This window comes from Crocodylus porosus, unplaced genomic scaffold, assembly GCF_001723895.1.
Source record: "Crocodylus porosus isolate Cpor-Errol unplaced genomic scaffold, CroPor_comp1, whole genome shotgun sequence".
NCBI classification, from domain to species: domain Eukaryota; kingdom Metazoa; phylum Chordata; order Crocodylia; family Crocodylidae; genus Crocodylus; species Crocodylus porosus.
This window is the reverse complement of record NW_017728943.1, coordinates 90,221,402-90,240,598: the sequence shown is the minus strand read 5'-3', so window position 1 is coordinate 90,240,598 and position 19,197 is coordinate 90,221,402. Positions and strand designations below refer to the sequence as shown.

The window sequence follows — 19,197 nt, the reverse complement described above, 5'->3', positions numbered from 1 at the left end:
TATAATAAGGTATAAACACATTTGTCATTGCTGGCTTAGTTGCAGCAGATACATATTTTGATTAATATCAAATGGATTTATACATGCTTTCATGCTGCTATCCATTGCAACATGGTCTGATTTTTTTTTTTAACTGAGTTATTGTATGTAAATACATACCAGAGATGTACTATAAATAATCACTATGTGGAGATATATACATACATAACCCCCGCTTAGCACTCTTAAATCAGTTCCTGAAAAAACAAGCATTAAGCAAAACCAAGTGTTAAGCAAAACCAACTTTCACTTTCCACTTTCTAAAGCCACCAGAATCAGGGCTGTCAGAATTAATGTCAGTTTCAGTGCCAGGTGTATGATGCCTGTGAGTGTTATAATGAAACTCGCTGAGCGCTAAGTGGAATCGGGCATCAATGTAAAAAGAACATTATAGGCAAAATAGCACTAAGTAAAACAGCGTTAAGCAGGGGTTGCCAAATATATATCAGAGATCTGTTTTAATTTATTTATTTTCAGCTCTCTCATTTATTTGTTGGGTGTCCTCCATCAAGACATATTGTCATTCAAAAGTAAGTTTTAATGATCCCTTTTCTACTCCTTGTTTATTTCATTTCATTTGGGATTAAAATAAGTGTTGATAAGGTAGCAATATTTGTCTAAATATACTTCAGTTGGTCCATCTGGAAAATGTTTTTCTTTCCAATTAGAAGGAAAAACCTGAAGAGGGTCACTTTGTGCCTGAAAGCTTGTCCAACATCTCTCCCAGCTACACAGATGATAGAAGATGAGCCCTGGAGCCCATGAAACTCCATTCTGCAGACATCCACTCCAAACACCAGGGCAGGTTAGGGCATCAGTTGGGCTACTCTGACATTAGCAAAAGCTCCCAAAGAGCTGTCTGTCACTGCAACTTAGCAAACCACAGTGGCACACTCAGATTCAACTCTCTTGTTCCCCCTTGGCATGGTCCCCATGCCATGATTCTGAGAAGACTGTAGGAAAAAAAACAAGCCACCAGCTAGAAGGGATGACCAATGGTCATCTAGTCCATCCAGGCAGGATTATCCCTAACTAAACCATCCCAGCCAAGTGCCTGTCTAACCTGCTCTTGAAAAATGTCCAATAATGAAGATTCCACAATTTCTCAAAGTAACCCGTTTCAGTGCTCGACTCCCCTCATAGAAAGCTCCTCCAAATCTCCAACCTAAATTTCTCCAGCTACATCTTGAGGCTATTGCTCCTAGTCCCGTCTCCTGCAGCCAGAGGCAGAGGCCATTTCTATCCTCTTTGTAATTTGCCCTTCAGGTATTTGAAGACTGTTATCAAATTCTCTCTCAGTCTTCTCTTCCCCAGAGTAAGTAACTCTAGTTATTTCAGCCTTTCCTCATAAGTCTTGCTTTCCAGGCCCTTGATCATTTTTGTTGCTCTGCACAGGACTCATTTAGATTTATCTCCACTCTTTTTGAAGTGTGGGGCCCAAAACTGGAGACAGTACTGCAGGTGAGGCTTCACTAGGGCTGAATAGGAGCAGAAAAATCACTTCCCTTGATTTGCAAGTGATATTACTGTTAATACAGCCTAGGATGCTAATGGACTTTATTTTTTAAAATTTTTTTTGCAACAAGAGCACTCCATTGGCTTATTTTCACCTTGTGCTCTACTGCAACCCCCAGGTCCTTCTCTGTAATACTGCAACCTACCCAGTCATTTCCCAGTCCATATTTGTGCATGCAGCTATTCTGTCCCACATGTAGGACTTTGCACTTGTATGTGTTGAACCTCATCTGATTGATTTCAGACCATTTCTCCTGTCTATTCAGGTCATTCTGGATCCTAGCCTTACCCCCCAGAATATCTGCAACTCCACCCAACTTGGTATCATCCACAAATTTGCTAAGCATATACTTGATCCCGTCCTCCAAATCATTAATGAAGATATTAAACAATATCAGACCCAGAACAGACCCCAAGGGAACCTCACTTGATACCTCCTCCCAATAAGACATTGAACCATTGATGACTACTCATTGAGTATGATGATCCAATCAGTTATGTATGTACCTTACTCTACTTTCATCTAATCTGTTTTTCCTTAGCTTTTAAATGAGAATGTTGTGAGACATGCTGTTAAAAGCCTTGCTAAAGTCAAGGCATATTAGATCCACTGCTCTCCTTCCATCCACAGGGCCTGTCATCTTATCATAGAAAGAAATAAGGTTGGTCAGTCATGACTCTTCTTGGTGACTACATGCTGGCTGTTCCTGGTCACTTTTTTTTTCCCCTTCCAGGTTCTTCACAATAGATTCCTGGAGGATCTGCTCCATGATCTTTCTAAATACTGAGGTCAGGCTGACCAGTCTGCAGTACCCCTGAAAGTCCTTCTTCCCTTTTTAAAAGATGGGCACTAGATTTGTCCTTTTCAGTCATCCAGGACCTCATCTAACCTTGATGTTTCTCAAAGCCTCTGAAATTAGCTATTTCATTCAGTATCCTACAGTACATCTCATCTGGCTCTACTTACTTGAAAGTATCTGGCTTCTCTAATGACTCCCTAACCTGTTCTGCCATTCCTCTTGGCTGTTTATCTCCTTCCCTATCTTTGCTGCCAAAGATTGCAATTGGTATTGGAACACCAATTGACTATGCAGGATTTATGTAAATAGGGAGACTTTTTCTGCTCAGGAAATTCACAGCTAGCCAGACATAGACAGCAAGTGTGGCCCCATTCTGTTGCCTGAGAGGAGAGCCAAATCAAGAAAAATAAAAAAATCGGGCCTATATCCTGTCAGTTATCAAAGCTATAGGGAAAACATTTGCTGTGAATAGAATTCAAAGCACCAAAATATAGGTCAGATATTGTAAAACTAATGGCAGTTTCTCACACCATATAAATGAAGAGTTCACTCATATTTTCATACATTGTTTTAATCTTAAATCTAAAACCTTAAATTATACCATTCATCTATTTTTTTCCATCTTTCCACAGACCTCCAGGTATAACCTGTATCAAACATAATTTTACTTCTTACAAATTACCTGGGTAAGAATTTTTATTAATAATAATAACAACAACAACAACAGAGATATACAAAGAAGACTAGGCTTTTTAGATATGGCCTCCTTCACTTTCATGTAGAACTGTTTTAATTTAAACAAATTTAATTATAAAGTTATAATTTTTCAATATGTCTATATTCAAATGCAATTTTCTTCTCTTTCAAACAAGAAATATAGTAAAAGATAGTACAAATTACTTTATACAAGTTAGTATCCTTTAAAGGAATGTGTAAAATACTATCAACTTGAAACTAAGGCAAGCAATACCACATAAGGGGTACGTCTACACATGTACTTACTTCAGCCTACGTTTACTCTGGTGTAAACTACTCTGGAGTAAATGTTTTTGGGCAGGCATCTACACATGCAGGAATTAAAGAGCAGATTTGCTGCTCTTTGCACCAAGTTTGCTGCAGCCCCACAATGGGCCCCTGCCACCACAGGAGGGAGCTCCAGGCTCCCTCTGGCTGCTAGCACAGCTGTCTCCTGGCCCTGGGGGGCTGCCTGCTGCTAGAGCAGGGACAGCGTCCCTCTGCCCGGGCAGCAGGGAGCAGAGGCATGGGGCTTGGAAAGAGCTGCAGGGAAGGGAAGGGAAGATCCCAGCCCCCTGCCCTGATCAGTGGGTCGGGCAGCTAGCAGCTAGCTCCCCCACCAGTGGATCAGGGCAGGGGACTGGGACTTAGTCCACCCCTCCAGCCCTTTCCAAACCCCATGTCTCAACCACCAAACTGGGGCATAGGACTGGGACAGTTCCCAGCCAGCCCCAGGTTATGTGGGGAAGTCTGCATACGCAGCCCAGAGCTGACTTGGGACTGCCCAAAATAGAACAGTCCCCAGCCACATCCAGGCTGTTTGTGCTTGCTGGGGCTGGCTGGGAACCGTCCCAGTCAGGCTCAGGGCCCAGCCAGCTCCAGGCTGGATGGGAACTGTCCCCAAGTAGGGAGCTCCCAGCCCCTGCTCTGTGCTCGCAGTTGCTGGAGAGCTTGTTCCCAGTCCCCACTCCATTATTATGGAATGGGGGCTGAGAACAAACTCCTAGCCTGTTCCCAGCCCCAGCTCCATGATGGAAATCAGGGAGCAGGGCCTGGGAGCTCCCTGCTGCCAGGGCACAGGAACATTGTCCCCACCTAGGCATGCATGGTGGGGGCTGAGGAACTTGTTTCCCACCCAACTCTATGAGCATGGAGCTGGGCAGGGAACAGGTTCCCCAGCCCCCACCAGCAGAATGCTTCCAGCACCAGCTCCAGAACCATGGGAGCGCTGATGGAAGATGCTTCTCTCCCAGCCAGGGCAGGGGGACATAGTCAGTGCCTAGGCTCCTGTAGCGGAGTCTGCTCCAGCAGCAGGCTGCTCCTGTGGGCAGGGAGTTATTTCCCACCCCCTGGTGGACAGCTGACCAGGAGCAGATTTTGCTTCTTGTCAGGTATCTACACGAGTACTGCTGCACCTTTACTAATCTCAAGTAAATTTGCTACTTGAATTTACAGGTAGCAAAGTTACTTGGGATTAGGGAGGTTTACTGCATAGTAAGCACATGCACAGTAAACTATACTAATGGAAAGTTAAGTATTTCGTATAGACACGCCCAGTTAGAAGTCGTTTGTCACAACACCAGCCCCTGAGCCTCAAAAAATTCAAAAACTATTTTTGTTTTATTCTCTATCATGTCAGTATCCAAAATACTGACACAGAAAGAAGAAAAACCTTATCTTTCACTTGCAGAAATCATTGGGATTTTTGTCATTGATTTAAGTGAAAACAGGATCAAATCTACATTATAAAGGGAATCAATGGAAACTGACTAAACAAAAAAAGAGTGAAATCCTGGTCCCAATGAAGTCAATGATAAAACTCCCACTGAATCAGTGGGTCACTGTTTTACCCAATAGACTGTCAAATGCACAGTGTAAAGCTACTGTGGATAGAAAGGAAGAGGAGTTTTCTGCTCTTTTGTATCCTTTAGTTTAGCATTTCCCAAACGGTGTGCCGCAGCACACTGGCGTGCCATCAGGCATGTCCAGGTGAGTTGCAGCATTTTGGGCTGGAGCCACAACCTCCACCTACTGCTGCTGTCTGGCTGGCTGTACACTACCCCTCCCCATCAGTGTCTAGCTGGCCACATGTCATGCCCCTCCCCCCCACTCTCCCCTTCCATCAGTGTCCAGATGGCTGCACGCCACCTCCTCCTGCCCACCGCTTCACATCCAGTGTGCCACGTTGCTTTTTTTTATTTAGACAAGTGTGCCATGGGGCAAAAAGGTTGGGAAACTCTGCTTTAGTTACTAGTTTAGGATACTGCTTATACCAATATTGGTTATGCATTTTCAGGCACATGTTAGAGGCACTCTCAACTTAAAATAACACATGTCCAGTGATATAGGAGAATTTAGAACTTTAGAGAGAAAGATTAGCAAAACAAAATAATTTCACTTTTTTTTTAAGCCATAAAAAAAATTGCATGTTACATTTTAAATCATATATATAGGCAAACCAATCCAGTTGGAATCAGAAAGAGGGAAATGTTTTAAAAGATGCAAAATCAACAATAAATTCTCTTTATATTAGGAATTTTTTATGGCACTCATCACCTATAGATATGGTAAGTGAACTATGGAGTTTTATTTTGATATATCTGCATATTATGTCATGAAATACAGCATATTAAATACAGCTTTATTTTAGGTGACAGATTATGATTGGGATAAATACGGCTGCCTAATGGAGGTATACTACAGAGATCCTTTTCGCCCTGATATTGCTCTGTAAGTACAATATTGTATAGCAAGAGGCAGATACCTTCCCCAAGGCTGTATAGTGCTATGAAGCTTCAAAAAATACAGCTTCAGTCCAGTGGTGAGCGTTACATTAGTAAATATCAATGTTCTGTAAGCCCAGGAAGGAAGATCTACATAAAGAGCACTTATATGCATGCCCAAAGCCTGCACTGACATGTGCTCAGTTAATTGAGTCTGCTGGAGTGTGCTAATTAGCATGCTCCAGCAGCCTCAGTGTCACATGTATTCAGCATCCTTGTGCTTCAAAATGGTGGCAGGGGGGATTTAACTAAAGTTAAACAGCCCCTACTGGCCTTTTTGAAGTGCAGGATGCTAAGAACATGAGATGCTGCAGGCTCTTTAATTATTGCTGCTCCCCTTCCCCCCACCCCAGCACATGTAAAGATGCCTAAAGATCCTTCGGTCTCATCCATGTTGTTGTCCTCTCTTTGTCCCAGTTCACAGTTATGCAGAGAGCCCACAAGCACCCTACTCATCTCTCACTCTTCTTGCACATAAATACCTTATTGTCCATGATTCTCTCCATGGCCATGTATTCAAAGGCAGGATTTGTCCATTGGTTTGCTATTGCTTTTATTAATTGACATTGCAGTTATCTTTTATTTTTTACAGCTATGATGGCAACACATTTGTTAAAATGGTTGAGGCAAATTATATTTTATGGGAGATTAAAGGCAGAACTGACTTTGGATACAACTCATCTATGGCAGATGTAAGCCTCCTTGTTTTTAGATGACATTTTTAAATATATGAGATGTAGACTTGGTTAGACACTGTACCAGGCAAGGGAAAAACATCATAGGGTTGCTGTGCTCTCCCCTAGCACCCCCTACCATGCCAAGTTTGCATTAATGCACCTTTGGTCTCAGAAACACGCCCCACAGGTGCTCTGGCTTTCTGCAGCCCCCTTTCTGGGGCTTCTCACTGCCCCCTCTGCAGAGCTTCTCACAGCCTCCTCTCCGGGGATTCTCTGGGGTCTCCACACAGCCATGGCTCCCCTATGAGGCCTCCTCCATCCCCTAATAGCCTCAAACAGAAAACTCAAGCCCCTGGACTGCAACATAAATTCAAGCCTCTCTGCTGAAACATTAGTCCCACCATGTGAGGGGTGCTCTACCCTTCCCCAGTCTCAGATCTGTACCTGCAGTCTAGCCTCTCCTCTGCTCTTCACTTGGACACAGCTCCTTCCCCTATGGCTGCTAGCAGGGAACTGCCTGCCTGGCTTCTGCCTGGGAGTTATATGGGAGCCAGGCCCTGCCCCTTCCGGTCAGCTGACTCCCTGGCAGCCCACAGCTGGGCTCCTCACTTACAGCTCCATAAGTAGCAGGTACCTCAGTGCCCTGCTACAGACACAAAGTTTGACTTTTTTATTTATGTTTACTTTTCTAACCAAGTATAAACTGACAGCTACTCTTCGAAGGGAAGTATTAAGTCACAGGTTTCACTACTTACAAATTTTAGCATGTTATTTACTGGTTTTACCAGCATAAGTTGTTCAAAATAAATTGCGTGAACCATCAAAATTAAAAGATAATTTAAGAGAAGGAAAAAAAAGGGAGAAAATACATGGCAATGAGTCAAAAAGAGAACCATGAAAATCACCATGACTTTTAGTCTATGTTCTTGTGTTTGTGGGCAACATATGTGAATAGCTATTTGCTATATATGACTAACACATGGCATCCATATGGCTCTTAAAATAAAATTCTGTGAAGAATATAGCTGTGCAAATTAGATGCAACTGAAAGCAAAATAATGCCTTCATTTTTAGACAGGGTGACAAAGTTTACAGGCTATTAGGGACAGGTCATGCTGTGAAAGAAAAGAAACATGGGGAAAGCTGGACAATAGAAACAAGATTGTGAAGCTTTCTGGGCAAGTGCCCTAGCCACTCATCTATTGGGCTAAGACATGGGAGGCTTATTCTCTGGAGTCTAAGACCTGCTAATAGTGGGTTTCCAGCTGTTTACATTTTCATGCTGTGGAGACTCATGTCCACAATACTGCCACATACATAGTTGTGCCAACTACCACATATGCTCAGTGTGTGCACACATGCTTATAGATCCATTTTACCAGCATTAAAATTGCTACCTGCATATATGGTATGTTTGGCACTTAAGCAGCTAAACAGCTAACCCTTAGATTCTCAAACCCCTTACTCGAGTGATCTCAAATATAGACCCCTACACCTTGCACCCTTCATGAAATAAATAAAGTGTTAAGGCAATTCAAGTGATTTTTAGAGCACTTAGGACAGTTGATCTTTAAATTACTAAATTCTCACTATTAACTACAGTAGAGTTAGGGCCTGCCTATAGTGATTAATGAAAGAGGACATGTGGGGGTCACTGTCCTACTCATTCTTTTTTAATGCCATAACCTTTCCTCAGTGCTTCACTATATTGGTCCCTTTTTTTGAAGCACATATTGCTTTTGTGGTGCCAACTCCTGACAGAATCCAGTGCAATATTGTAGCTGCTTCTGAGGGCTAGAAGTCCACTCATTGTCATTCTTTACCAGCATAATATTTTTGCAACCATTTTACTACTACAGGCATAATCTTCTCCTTTTAATGTTTACTTCTCTTATAATTGTACCTGGGTGCTTTCACCTTAGAAGCGATAAGAGAAATATACATAAAATAGATTGAAACACAATGCCATGCTGTGCTCATGTATGCACTGCACTGTTACCATCAGCTGATTCACAGACACAGAGGCTAATATCATTTTTTGGTATGTTTTATATTTTTTAACAGGTAGGCTGTTCACGTGAAGCACAGAATTGGTTTTCAATGCTTAAGAACCATAAAAATCAAGAAATTGAATTAGATGATGTTTGGGGGCCACATGTAAGAAGTTACATTTTTAGCAATAACGAATACACTTTGCAGTTATCCAGTTTGCAATGGATAAACAATTAAATATTTCTCAGGGAGAAGGAAAGGTAAAATAAAAACAGCTGCTTTCATATCTGTATGCCAGCCTTAGGGTACTTTCTTTTAAAAGTTCTAAAATTACTTGAAAATGTTAACTACCATATTTAATAGTATTTTCCTTACTATTTGAGATGTTACTTCTGCCATTTTCAGAAAGGATTATTACTGAGACATTTCCATAAGCTTCTAACTTTCAGAATTTTGTACCTTCCGAGAGAAGACAATAGTTATTTTTGCTCTTGGCTGACCAGAATCCCACTGGAAATTCAGTCCCTGGTAAGACCCCTACTAGTGCTAATAATGCAAGGTACATAGGAGCCATGGCCTCAAGTCTCATTTTCTCCATCCTAGCCTATGTAGCTGGCTGAATGTGGAGAAGGAGAGTATACTGTACAGACTTCAAAGAGTTACTACCTTGGGGTATATACCCAAAAATTTCTTCTGGGGACTTCAACCATGATGTGACCTCTCCATGCCCTTTCAGACTTAGGGCAGTACCTTCCCTAAGTATGCATTATTGCTTTGAAATATTTTTTTGGAGGCTTATTCATTTTCTATGTATTTTATATTTTGTCTGCCAATCTTAGTTTATTGTACTTGGATATGGAAACCAATAAATTATAAAGCAGATCAATAAATCTCCTACCGAATGCAGAAAACTTATTAGAAGTGCAGTTAGTTAAAGGAATTTTTGTTGTTGTTCTAGCTAGATTTGGTTTCTTCTTATCCTGCTATCAAAAGAAAGAGAGAGTCAGAAGTGGCGTAATTTAGTTAGTCTCTAATTGGTGTATGCTTATTGAATCCTCATGTACTTACCTTTTTTTTTAGCTGTTACAAATCCAGAACCCTGTATGTGGGGTTTGTTTCTAACTGGTTTTCAAAAATAGCCCAAGAGATAGAGCAACTCTGTTTTGTTTCTGTTTAGAATTATAACTCCTGTTTTGAGTTCTCACATGAAAGTCTGCAAGACCTAACTCAGCAGTATCACATTTTAAACCGCTCTGGTTTAAATTCGCTTATTTGGAACACAGAACAGTCTGGCATTTATGTGTTCAAAGTGAAGATGCTGGATCCAAACTTCAGGTTAGCTCTTCATTTTTGCAACATGAAAAGTTTATTTTAATGGTTGATTTAGGATAAAAAATGATCAAAAATACCGCCTGTTGAGAGTTTAAAAATAATTTTGCTTAAGATATACTTTGGTCTTAGAAGTTCTTGTTATTCTCCAATACACATAGCTAGAATTGAAATATAGTTCAGATACAGTTTTGAAAATCCTCCACATTTTCTTATTTCAGCTAATAATATTCCTGCTTAAATTCTTAGTCATCTCTCTCCTAGGCTGTTTTCAAGCTAGTCAATTGGCTGGTCAAAAAATATCAACTGATTGGTCAATTGACTGCCTATTAGTTGACCACAGTTAAAAATTATCAAACATTTCCTGAAACCAAGAATACCGTTGTGTAGGTGGTGGTCTACCTTGTTTTGTTTATTTATTTCATCATGTCATCTATTAGCAAGAGCAGAAGCGAGGGGTCCTTGCCCCTCAGTCCTACAGAAGTTAAGACAGACACATACACACACACTTTCACTGTCACAGGAACAGGCACCTCCTGTCCTGCTCCTCTCTTCTGAGTTTTTCCTTTCCCCTAATTAAGCCATGTGGGGCTGAAGACCTATTTGTTATACAAATAAGGGGGCGCATCTACACATGCATTAAACGCACTTAATTAATATGAATGAAATATAGTACCTCAGGGCATTTTTACAAGTGCTCTGGGAGGCATGGGGGGGTGCTTTAATTAGTGAGCTGTGCAAAATAAAAGGGCCCAAGCATCACATGCATCAGTGTCCCCAGTGCCAAAAATGCCAGTGGGGTACTTTCAATTAAAGTTCAAGCTTTAATACAAAGTGCCTCACCACCATTTTTTGGCGTATGGATGCTGATACACGTGATGCTAGTCTGCTCTGATGCACTGGATTTCCAGCACAGAGCCAGCTCCCTGAATGTGTATAGGAAACCTCCATTGTGAGGTACTAGGAAAATGTGCATTAGCTAGTCTTAATGCGCAGTAACTAAACAGCATGGATTTTAAGTGATGCTTAATGCACATTAGCCTATTTTAATGCGCATTAACAAATAGCACTTTTTTTTAAGTGATGGGTTAATGTGCATTAAAGTAGGCTAATGCATATGAAAGCACATGTCGAGGTGCCTAGTGATAGCAGGATTAAGCCCAGAGGGGCTACAAGCTTGTAGCATTTAGTGGCTTTTGCAAATTTTAAAGGATATTAAAAAACAAAAAAACAAACAAAAAAAACCCAACAAACCCAAGCAATTCTGACAGAGGTAGCAAACTATCAGGCAAAAATCAGCCCAGTCACTTATAAAACAATGTGGAATGCAATCCCAGTAGTTGAACGAAAACAGTTTACTCCTTCATTATGGTGGAAAGGGTTATGTCTTCTTGGCAGTTTGGCTACAGTGGCAGAAATGCATTTACACTTCCATGCACTAATGAATGTACAGAACAAAACTGGTCAGTTTGGGGAGTCAACTATTCAGAAACCAGAAAGACTAAAGATGTCTGCTGCTGGGAAGATGGTGACCATGTATCACAGTTTAAGATTAGAAAAGAAAATGAAAGAAGAAAAAAGTGGACTCAATATTCAGATTAAGAGGAAGACAGATATGCCAATAATGATGAAGATGTAGACAATGCAGTTGAAGCTAATGAAGACAATACAAAGTAAAATGATTGAAGAGTTGGCTTTTTGCCTACTTAGGATTTAACAGTTGATTTTGTGTCTTGTAGAGTTGCCAGGTGTGGGTTTTTTGTTTATTTTTTTTTAATTTTGTTATTTTATAACTATTTGGAATGACCCTGGATTTCCAGAATAAAAGCCAAAGAGAAGATGAACTCTTCAGTCTTGATTATTGTTCACATTTATACTTGCCTGGCATCAGTAGTTATAATAATTCATTACAGCTTTTTTCAAAGTTGTATTTCATTGGTTCACTGTAGCAGGATGGGACCCTAGGGTTGCCGTGGTCTCCCCTAGGGTGCCCTCCGTACCGTGCTAAGCAGTCTCTAAGCACCCTTGGAATCTTGCCCACCATGTCTTTGATGTTATGTATTTATTGTAGGGAGGCTGCCCTTCGTTCCCTTGGCTACGGTTTTCCTGCTATGGGCCGGACCCACCTTGGTCTCCCTGGCACTTGGGCGCTCTACAGCCTCGCTCCGCACCCTGTTGACACTCTGTCCCTTCAGCCTCAGGCTCTCTGGAGTCCTGCCTCACGCTGCACCTCACAGCGCTCAAGCAGTTGCTTCCCTTCTCTCTCTCACCCCAAGCCTCACTGGCACTCAGGTTCTCCGTGACCTTGTTCTGCCTTCTGGGGTACTCGGGGTCAGCCTTCTCCCAATATTGCGCCTTTGCCTTGGCACTTGGGAATGACACCTCCCCCTCTGCCGCACCCTTACGGATTCTGTGGGTCAGTGCCCTCCCTGCACTGTCCTTTCTGGCAGTCTGGGAGGCACACTCCCTCTGCTGCACCCTTTTGGGCTTCACGGTCACTTCCCCTCTCTCAGGGCCTCTCAGCAGTGCCCACTCTCTCTGGGGCTTCTCACACTGCCCACTCTCTCTGGGGCTGGGGCTCCCACACTATTGTGGTTCCCCTATGAGGCCTCCTCCATCCCCTTATAGCCTCGTAGTTCCCCTGCCCCCATAGTCCTCCGGACTAACAACCACCAAAACACAAGCCAGTTGGCTATAACACAAATCTATGCCTCATGGTTAAAACATCCTCCAAACCACACCGCAGGTGTTCCATCTCTCACCCATGTCAGTAGCTGCTTGCACATCCAGGCCTTTTCTCTTTCACACATTCAGGACCAAGCTCCTTCCTCCTTGGCCACAGGCTCCCTTCCCTCTTGGCTTTGGCCTGCGATTTATGTCTGAGCCAGGCCCTGCCCCTTCTGTTCAGCTGACCAAACAGGTGTGTGTCCTTAACTCCGTCCAGTTGCCCCAGCAACCAGCACCTGAGCCACTACTCTGGCTTCCCAAGTAGCAGGCACCTTAGTGCCCTGCTACTTTCACAATAACAGCTAACTAATGTTTTTGTAACTAATGTTCAATAGGTATGAGACTTAACGTTAAAGTAATTCTCTTTACTTTTCTAATAAACTGATACTTTAAATAGTTGACCATTATTTGACAATATTTGACCAGTCAATTGATTGAGTACTTTTTGGCCAAATACCTAACCCTACATTGTTCCTACCTTTACAGAATGGAAGGCGAGATCTTTCTATCTCTATGAAATGGAGGGCAAAAGCCCCTTAGCCCAACGGTTTGTTAACTGAAGCCTCAGGATCGCTTTTTAGTCTCAGTAACATTGACATAAACGTGGGATGCAAGTCAAACCAGGCTTTTTCTAAAATGAGTCTGTAAAAATGGTATATTCTTACCTAATAGGTTTGTTCTTTGTATGTGTGTGTGTGTATCTGAGCTTCAGTTTCACTGAGAGGAGCTAAATTAAACCGTATTCCTTCTTTTACATCAAGAAAATAATTTCTTTAGGTCTAATTTCCTTTAGAAAATTGTGCCAGCAAAACTTTGAGTGTGTAGAGTCAAAGTCCCTTTGTGGAACCAAATCCTCCACTATGTTGGCAATTATTTCAACTCTGCCAAGTGGAATAAGGCTCTTACTGCCACCAACCAGCTGTCTAAAGGCATGTGTTGACACCTCTTTGTCTTCAGCTGACTGTTACAGTCCAGCCAACATCTGGTGCATGGAGGATGTGCAGCTAGTAGTATACTACTAACTTGGTGTCCTAGTTTATCATACCTATGCCCTGATTATTCTCATTACACCAAAACACATTTGTCAAAGCTGTTCTAACCTGTACCAGGGGCTCTAGAAGCTACCAGTGTTTCAGACTCTGTAGAGGGAGAAGTCATCTCCCTTTTGGTCCTGTGCCAGCCCTCGTGCAATTATTGGGATGAAATTCACCTAATGTATTTTTTTCCCAGATGGGAAGAATATCAGAATCTATGTATAAATGCTCCAAAATCAGCACTGTCAAAAAAAAAGGTGACCTCCAGTATACTGATATTACACTGCATCTTGACAGTTGCACACAAATACAGATTTTTTTGTAATAATCTGATTGTGATAATCAACTTTTAAATACAGGTTGTTATTAAGTACATGAAGCAATGTGGACATGAGAAGGTTTCTTATCATTTTTATTTTTTTATTTTCAGTTTTTGTGACTTGAAAACATTCTTTGCAGTCCATACTTACGGCATAGTAGAAAGGTAATTGCTAGTACATATAACTAAATATGATTTTGTTGTTTATATAGCAATATAATTTATAGCATTTTACAAAAACATAAGATAACACAATTTATTTCCAGATACATCCCACAGAAAGACATGAAAATTTTAAAAATTGTTTAGGCTTTTGTAATTTTGCTGAAAGTACTTGTGGCTGGGAAGTGCCTACCATCTTGCCAGAGCTAGTTCAGAGTTCCATACCATGTGACAATTGATCTATTGATCTTCCAAAATCAACAAGTGTTGGCCTTCCTTGCAGAGGCACTGTCACATCTACCCACCAACTCTCATTAGCTATGCTGTTGCAGAAATAATTTTGCCAGAGGCTCCCTACAAATCCATAGAGTTTGCATGGATGGAAATGAGAGTGCAATTTGGCTTCTATTGTGTTTTGCACCCAAATTCAGTGAATTAACTTGGCCACATTTCCAACTTCTATTAACCTATCATATTTACTCAAATCTAAGATGAGTAAATACAGTAGTGGGAGGCAGGCAGCTGCTGCAGCTCTGATTCCAATCTTGACCCAGGCTTGGGGTCAGAATCAGAGCCAAAGTAACTGCCCTACTGCCTCTGCCCCTCTACCTTCCCTTCACTGCTCCTTACCCTCCGGCTCTGGCCCCACTTCAGCCTGGGGTCCAGAGCATATGGTTGCTGCAGGCCCTGCCTGGCCACACAACAGTAATGGCACCAGCTCTGGCCCCAACTCCAAACTGGGGCTGGGGCTATAGCTGCTGCCACTACAACCACTGCTGCGTTGCTGGGTGGGGGCCAGAGGCTAAGCAGCAACTGGGGAGGGGTGCCAGGCCATGGGGAAGAGCAAAAGGCAGAGAGGAGATGGTTGAAGAAGCAGATGGGGCAGGCAGAGGTGGGACAAGTGGGGGCAAGTATTGGGGGTGTCGGCATGGGGGGGCAAGTGGCAGACTGGGCAGGAACCACAGGTGGGCAAATGGGGGGGGTGGCAGCAAGGGGAAAGTGTGGGTAAGCCAGGGGCAGGGATCAGACTACTTGATACCCTTCCTACCTGCTCCCTACTGTTGCTTGCTCCACTGCAGTAGTGGGAAGACAAATTTAAGACGACGCTCCAATAATTAGTTTCTATACATGGAAAATTATAATAAATGTATACATTTTCCATAATAGAATCTAATTATTGTGAGGATTGTCTTAAATTCAAAGTCATCTTGGATTCGGGTAAGTATGGTAAGTAATAAGGGCTTTGAGTAAATATCCAAATTCAAGACTCGATCCTGATCTTATAATACAGTAAATTTAATTCCAGTTTAAGCAGTAACTCCTGGTTTTACATTAATACTTTTGTATATCGTTGGAACCAGTAAAATTTGTAAAACCAGAATGAACTGTTTAAAGAGCACCTACTATTGTCACTTTCTATCAAAGAATAAAGTGTTAGATCTTGGTCCCACTAAAATCAACAGGAGACTGCCACTGACTTCTGTAGAATATCACTTGGATTTTGCTATTGATTTTTAAATGATCAGGACCAGCAGGAACAAAATAAAAACTTAAACACTCAGTTTTATATTACATTAGTATGCAGTTAATATGATGTCTGAGATATTTCTTACTAAATAAAGGGAGGATTTGCAAATTGCCTGTATTTATTGTTAATCTTTTATATTTCAGTCCAGACATTGCCAAGACCATTATGTTTTCAATCTTTGTACTGTCCCTGTTTTTGGGAATACTTGTCTTAAGCTACTTCAGATATGCAAGGATTTTTCAGACAATCAGATACGTTGATCCACTGCCATCCCCTGGCCTGCAAGATCATACAAAAGAGGCATCACAGGACTTAAAGAAGGACCAATAACCTGTTTATTTACTGTATAGGTGACATTCTATGTATAGAAATTATAAGAACACTGTAACGTTTAAAATAATTTAAGTATGGTTGGATTAAGTGTTGTTTTCATAAGCAGCTTTCCACATACTAAAACTAGCATGATTAATATGTTTCCAGTTTGAGGGACATAAATTATGCTCTCATTCATTTCTTAACCCCATCTTTCCCCGGGAGCATCCAGTGAGTATTATCTCCTCTTCACCAATGTAAGTCAACCATGTTGCTTTTTTCAAATAACTCTCAAGACCAGATCATCAGCTGGGGTAAACTGGAGCTGTTCCACTGTATAATCCATTTACATTAGCTGATTATCTGAACCTGAGATTTAAACAATTCATTATATTTTAAACAGATGAGACCCTCATTTAAAAATATTTTTCAGAACCTTGGTAGATAAGACGGCTTTTAAAGTATTCTGACAACTGTGATTCTAATGCCTATGTACTGTATTTTTATAGCAAATAGTAGATACAGCTCTGACAATGTGACCACAATTTTAGTACAAAAATATTGACTGTAATTTAGAGTCCTGTTAAAACTTGAAAGAACTTAGCTATTCAAAAAAAGCATACATCTTTCATCTAAGTGGTATACTTTTGAAAAGCTTCAAAAGAGGATCAATTCACATCAACTGTCAAAGCTTAATAAATCCAGATTCAGCAAACTTTATATTTCCATAATTTTCCTAACAAGTTATGTATGAAGAATGATATTGTTTAAGAATGCACTCGGTTTTATATCCTTGAAGGAATTTCACTCATATAGTTTTTAATTGGTGCTTAATAAATGTTAATTCATTCAGTAAAAATGTAGAGTTGGCAGAAGTTATCATCTGTTTTAACAGATAAACTTATAAGCATCAAACCTGATGTAGCAATTAAAAATTGTAACTAATATTTGAATCAATTTTCATAGTTCCACTTGAGGATACATTTCCACAACTAGCCAAAGTTTTCTAGTTTTCAAAGTGAGTGATTTGAAGAGTTTATATTGTTCATTGCATGTTTTAATTGAAATAATATGCTTAATGTTACAAATCCACATTCATATTTAATAAATAAAATGTTGAACCTGCAAACAAATTTTATTCACTTTGCTTCAAAAAGGGTGTGTCTACATGAGACGCTGTATTATATAGAAGACTAATCTACTGCACAGTAAATAATCACCATCTACATGTGCTGCACAGTAGATTAGTCTCCTGTACGGTTGCCTATTACCTGTAGTTGATTCCCTGCACAGTAGCACACATGTAGACTGCTGACTGAGAGTAAATTGTTCCTGGTCAGCCCAGACAGCAGGAAGTGGGGAAACTGTCCCTTCTCCTTGGCAGCTGTATTTCAGCCCTGTGCCCTGATCAGCAGATCAGGGCATGGGGCTGGAAAAATATCCCCTCCCCCAGCTGTTGGGTTAGGGCATAGGGCTGGGAACCAGCAGCTAAGGGAGGGGATATTTCCCCCAGATTAGGGCATGGGACTGGGAAGCAGCTGCCCTGGAGGCAGGACAGTTTCCTCCAGCCCCTGGAGACCAGGACGTGACTCAGGCACCCCCTGCAACCTGGGGCTAGCATCCAAGGGAGCTTGAAGCTCCTCCTGGCTGCTTTAGAGGGGCACATCAGGGCTGAAGTAGCTCTGCACTGAACTGCTCCCAACAGGCATACGTGTAGATGCATTACCAGGGAAACTTTACTGTGTGGTAAGCTTACAGTGCAGGGGTAGGCAACATTTTTTGGCCAGAGCGCCAAAAAACACCATAATGCCTATCTTGGAAGGTGCTGGAGTGCTGGCATACCAGAAAAACAAAATGAGGGCAGGGGGCATGTGGCAGGATGCCCTGCTTGTACCCCTTGCCACCACCCAAAGCCCCTGACCCCCAGCCCTGACATTGTAGCTGTCAGCAGCTACCCTGGCGCTGGGTAACTGCTGGAGCCAGGGCTGTTCCCAGCAGGGTTTGCAGCATCCCAGCTGCCTGCCGAGAGAAACCCAGGCTCCCAGCTGGCAGCAGCAGCTACCCAGAGCTAGGGCCAGCTACAGCTGGGATGCTGCAAACAGCTGTGCTGAGCTCAGGAGCCCTGGCATCAGCTCCGTACTGGTATATGCACCCACGCATCAGAGCAGGCGGTGGGGGGAGGACCTGAGGCAGCACAGCCCCGGTCTCTACCCTGCTCCCAGCACAGAGCTGGTGACAGCTCCGGAGCTCAGCACAGCTGTTTGTGGCCAGTCTGGGGTCTGGGCAGCTGCAGCAAGCAGTGGGCGGGCTGCAAACAGCTGCGCCGAGCTCCACAGCTCCGGCATCAGCTCCATGTACACAACTAAGGGCAAGTATAGATAGCATGTTAGATGGGTAGAAAGAACTGTGAGCAGGTGCCAACTGCCAAGTTGCTCTTTGAGTGATTGCACATCTCTTCTACTCTAGTAGTGTGCCTTTGCACAAATCAGAAAGCTTGCTGTGGCAGTATTCATCAGGCATTGTCTATGCCTGATGTCTCCTTGTGCATCCCTTAACGCTATAACGGGAAGAGATGCTCTGACATTTCTTTTTTGCTTTTTCAGTCTATGGTTGAGTTGCTATTCCCTGTGTGCTCTTTTTAACATTCTCAACAACTTCTGTAGTATAAATTAATATGCAGTAATAACAGTTAATTAGATGGTTACTACTGGTTATATTTATTTTTCTTCTTATCACTGAAGGGATTTACTTTCTATTTATTCAGGGCTGTTCTGCTCAGACCTTTATAATGCAGAAGTCCCTGGGTTTCAGATACTGTCCTACTTTTGAAGTACTGATATACATTAATGATTGCTGTATAGTCTGCTCAAGATGCCTTGATAAGGGACATACCAAAGAAAAATATAGTGTTTACAGATCCTTTAAGAAGAGGACTCAAAAGTCCCAGAAGGCATTCTTTGAGGGATTAGTTCTTCAAGCCATCTATGGGTGCATCCAGATGAGTGTGCACCTGCCTCTTGCTCCGTCTCAAACCACTTTGAGGCGGGGCAAGAGGCATGTGAGGGAATGAAAAAATGTCCAGGGGTCTAAAAACACTGCTCTGCAGAAAAGTGGAGCAAGGCACACTCCCAGACTGTGCAACAGAGTCAGTCCTCCAAAAGAGACGCTCCAGTGTGGGCCAAAGCATCTCTTTGGTTCTCCTGCTGCCACCAGCCCCATGCGCTGTCCAAGGTAAGTGGGGGTGG

The 19,197-nt window shown here is 42.1% G+C and overlaps 1 protein-coding gene across 2 annotated transcripts in view; it reads left to right on the top strand.

The window, feature by feature from the left end:
* Positions 1 to 17,070, top strand: part of CUNH1orf101 (chromosome unknown C1orf101 homolog) — an 83,518-nt gene extending 66,448 nt beyond the window's left edge. For both annotated transcript variants that reach the window (XM_019549767.1, XM_019549768.1), the window contains 9 exons: positions 517 to 569; positions 2,987 to 3,040; positions 5,623 to 5,656; positions 5,740 to 5,819; positions 6,465 to 6,564; positions 8,614 to 8,706; positions 9,719 to 9,876; positions 14,062 to 14,115; positions 15,784 to 17,070. In XM_019549767.1, coding sequence (XP_019405312.1) covers positions 517 to 569; positions 2,987 to 3,040; positions 5,623 to 5,656; positions 5,740 to 5,819; positions 6,465 to 6,564; positions 8,614 to 8,706; positions 9,719 to 9,876; positions 14,062 to 14,115; positions 15,784 to 15,970 — 813 coding nt within the window. In that variant the 3' untranslated portion in view covers positions 15,971 to 17,070. The remainder of the gene's footprint in view (positions 1 to 516; positions 570 to 2,986; positions 3,041 to 5,622; positions 5,657 to 5,739; positions 5,820 to 6,464; positions 6,565 to 8,613; positions 8,707 to 9,718; positions 9,877 to 14,061; positions 14,116 to 15,783) is intronic.
* Positions 17,071 to 19,197: the final 2,127 nt, after the last annotated feature.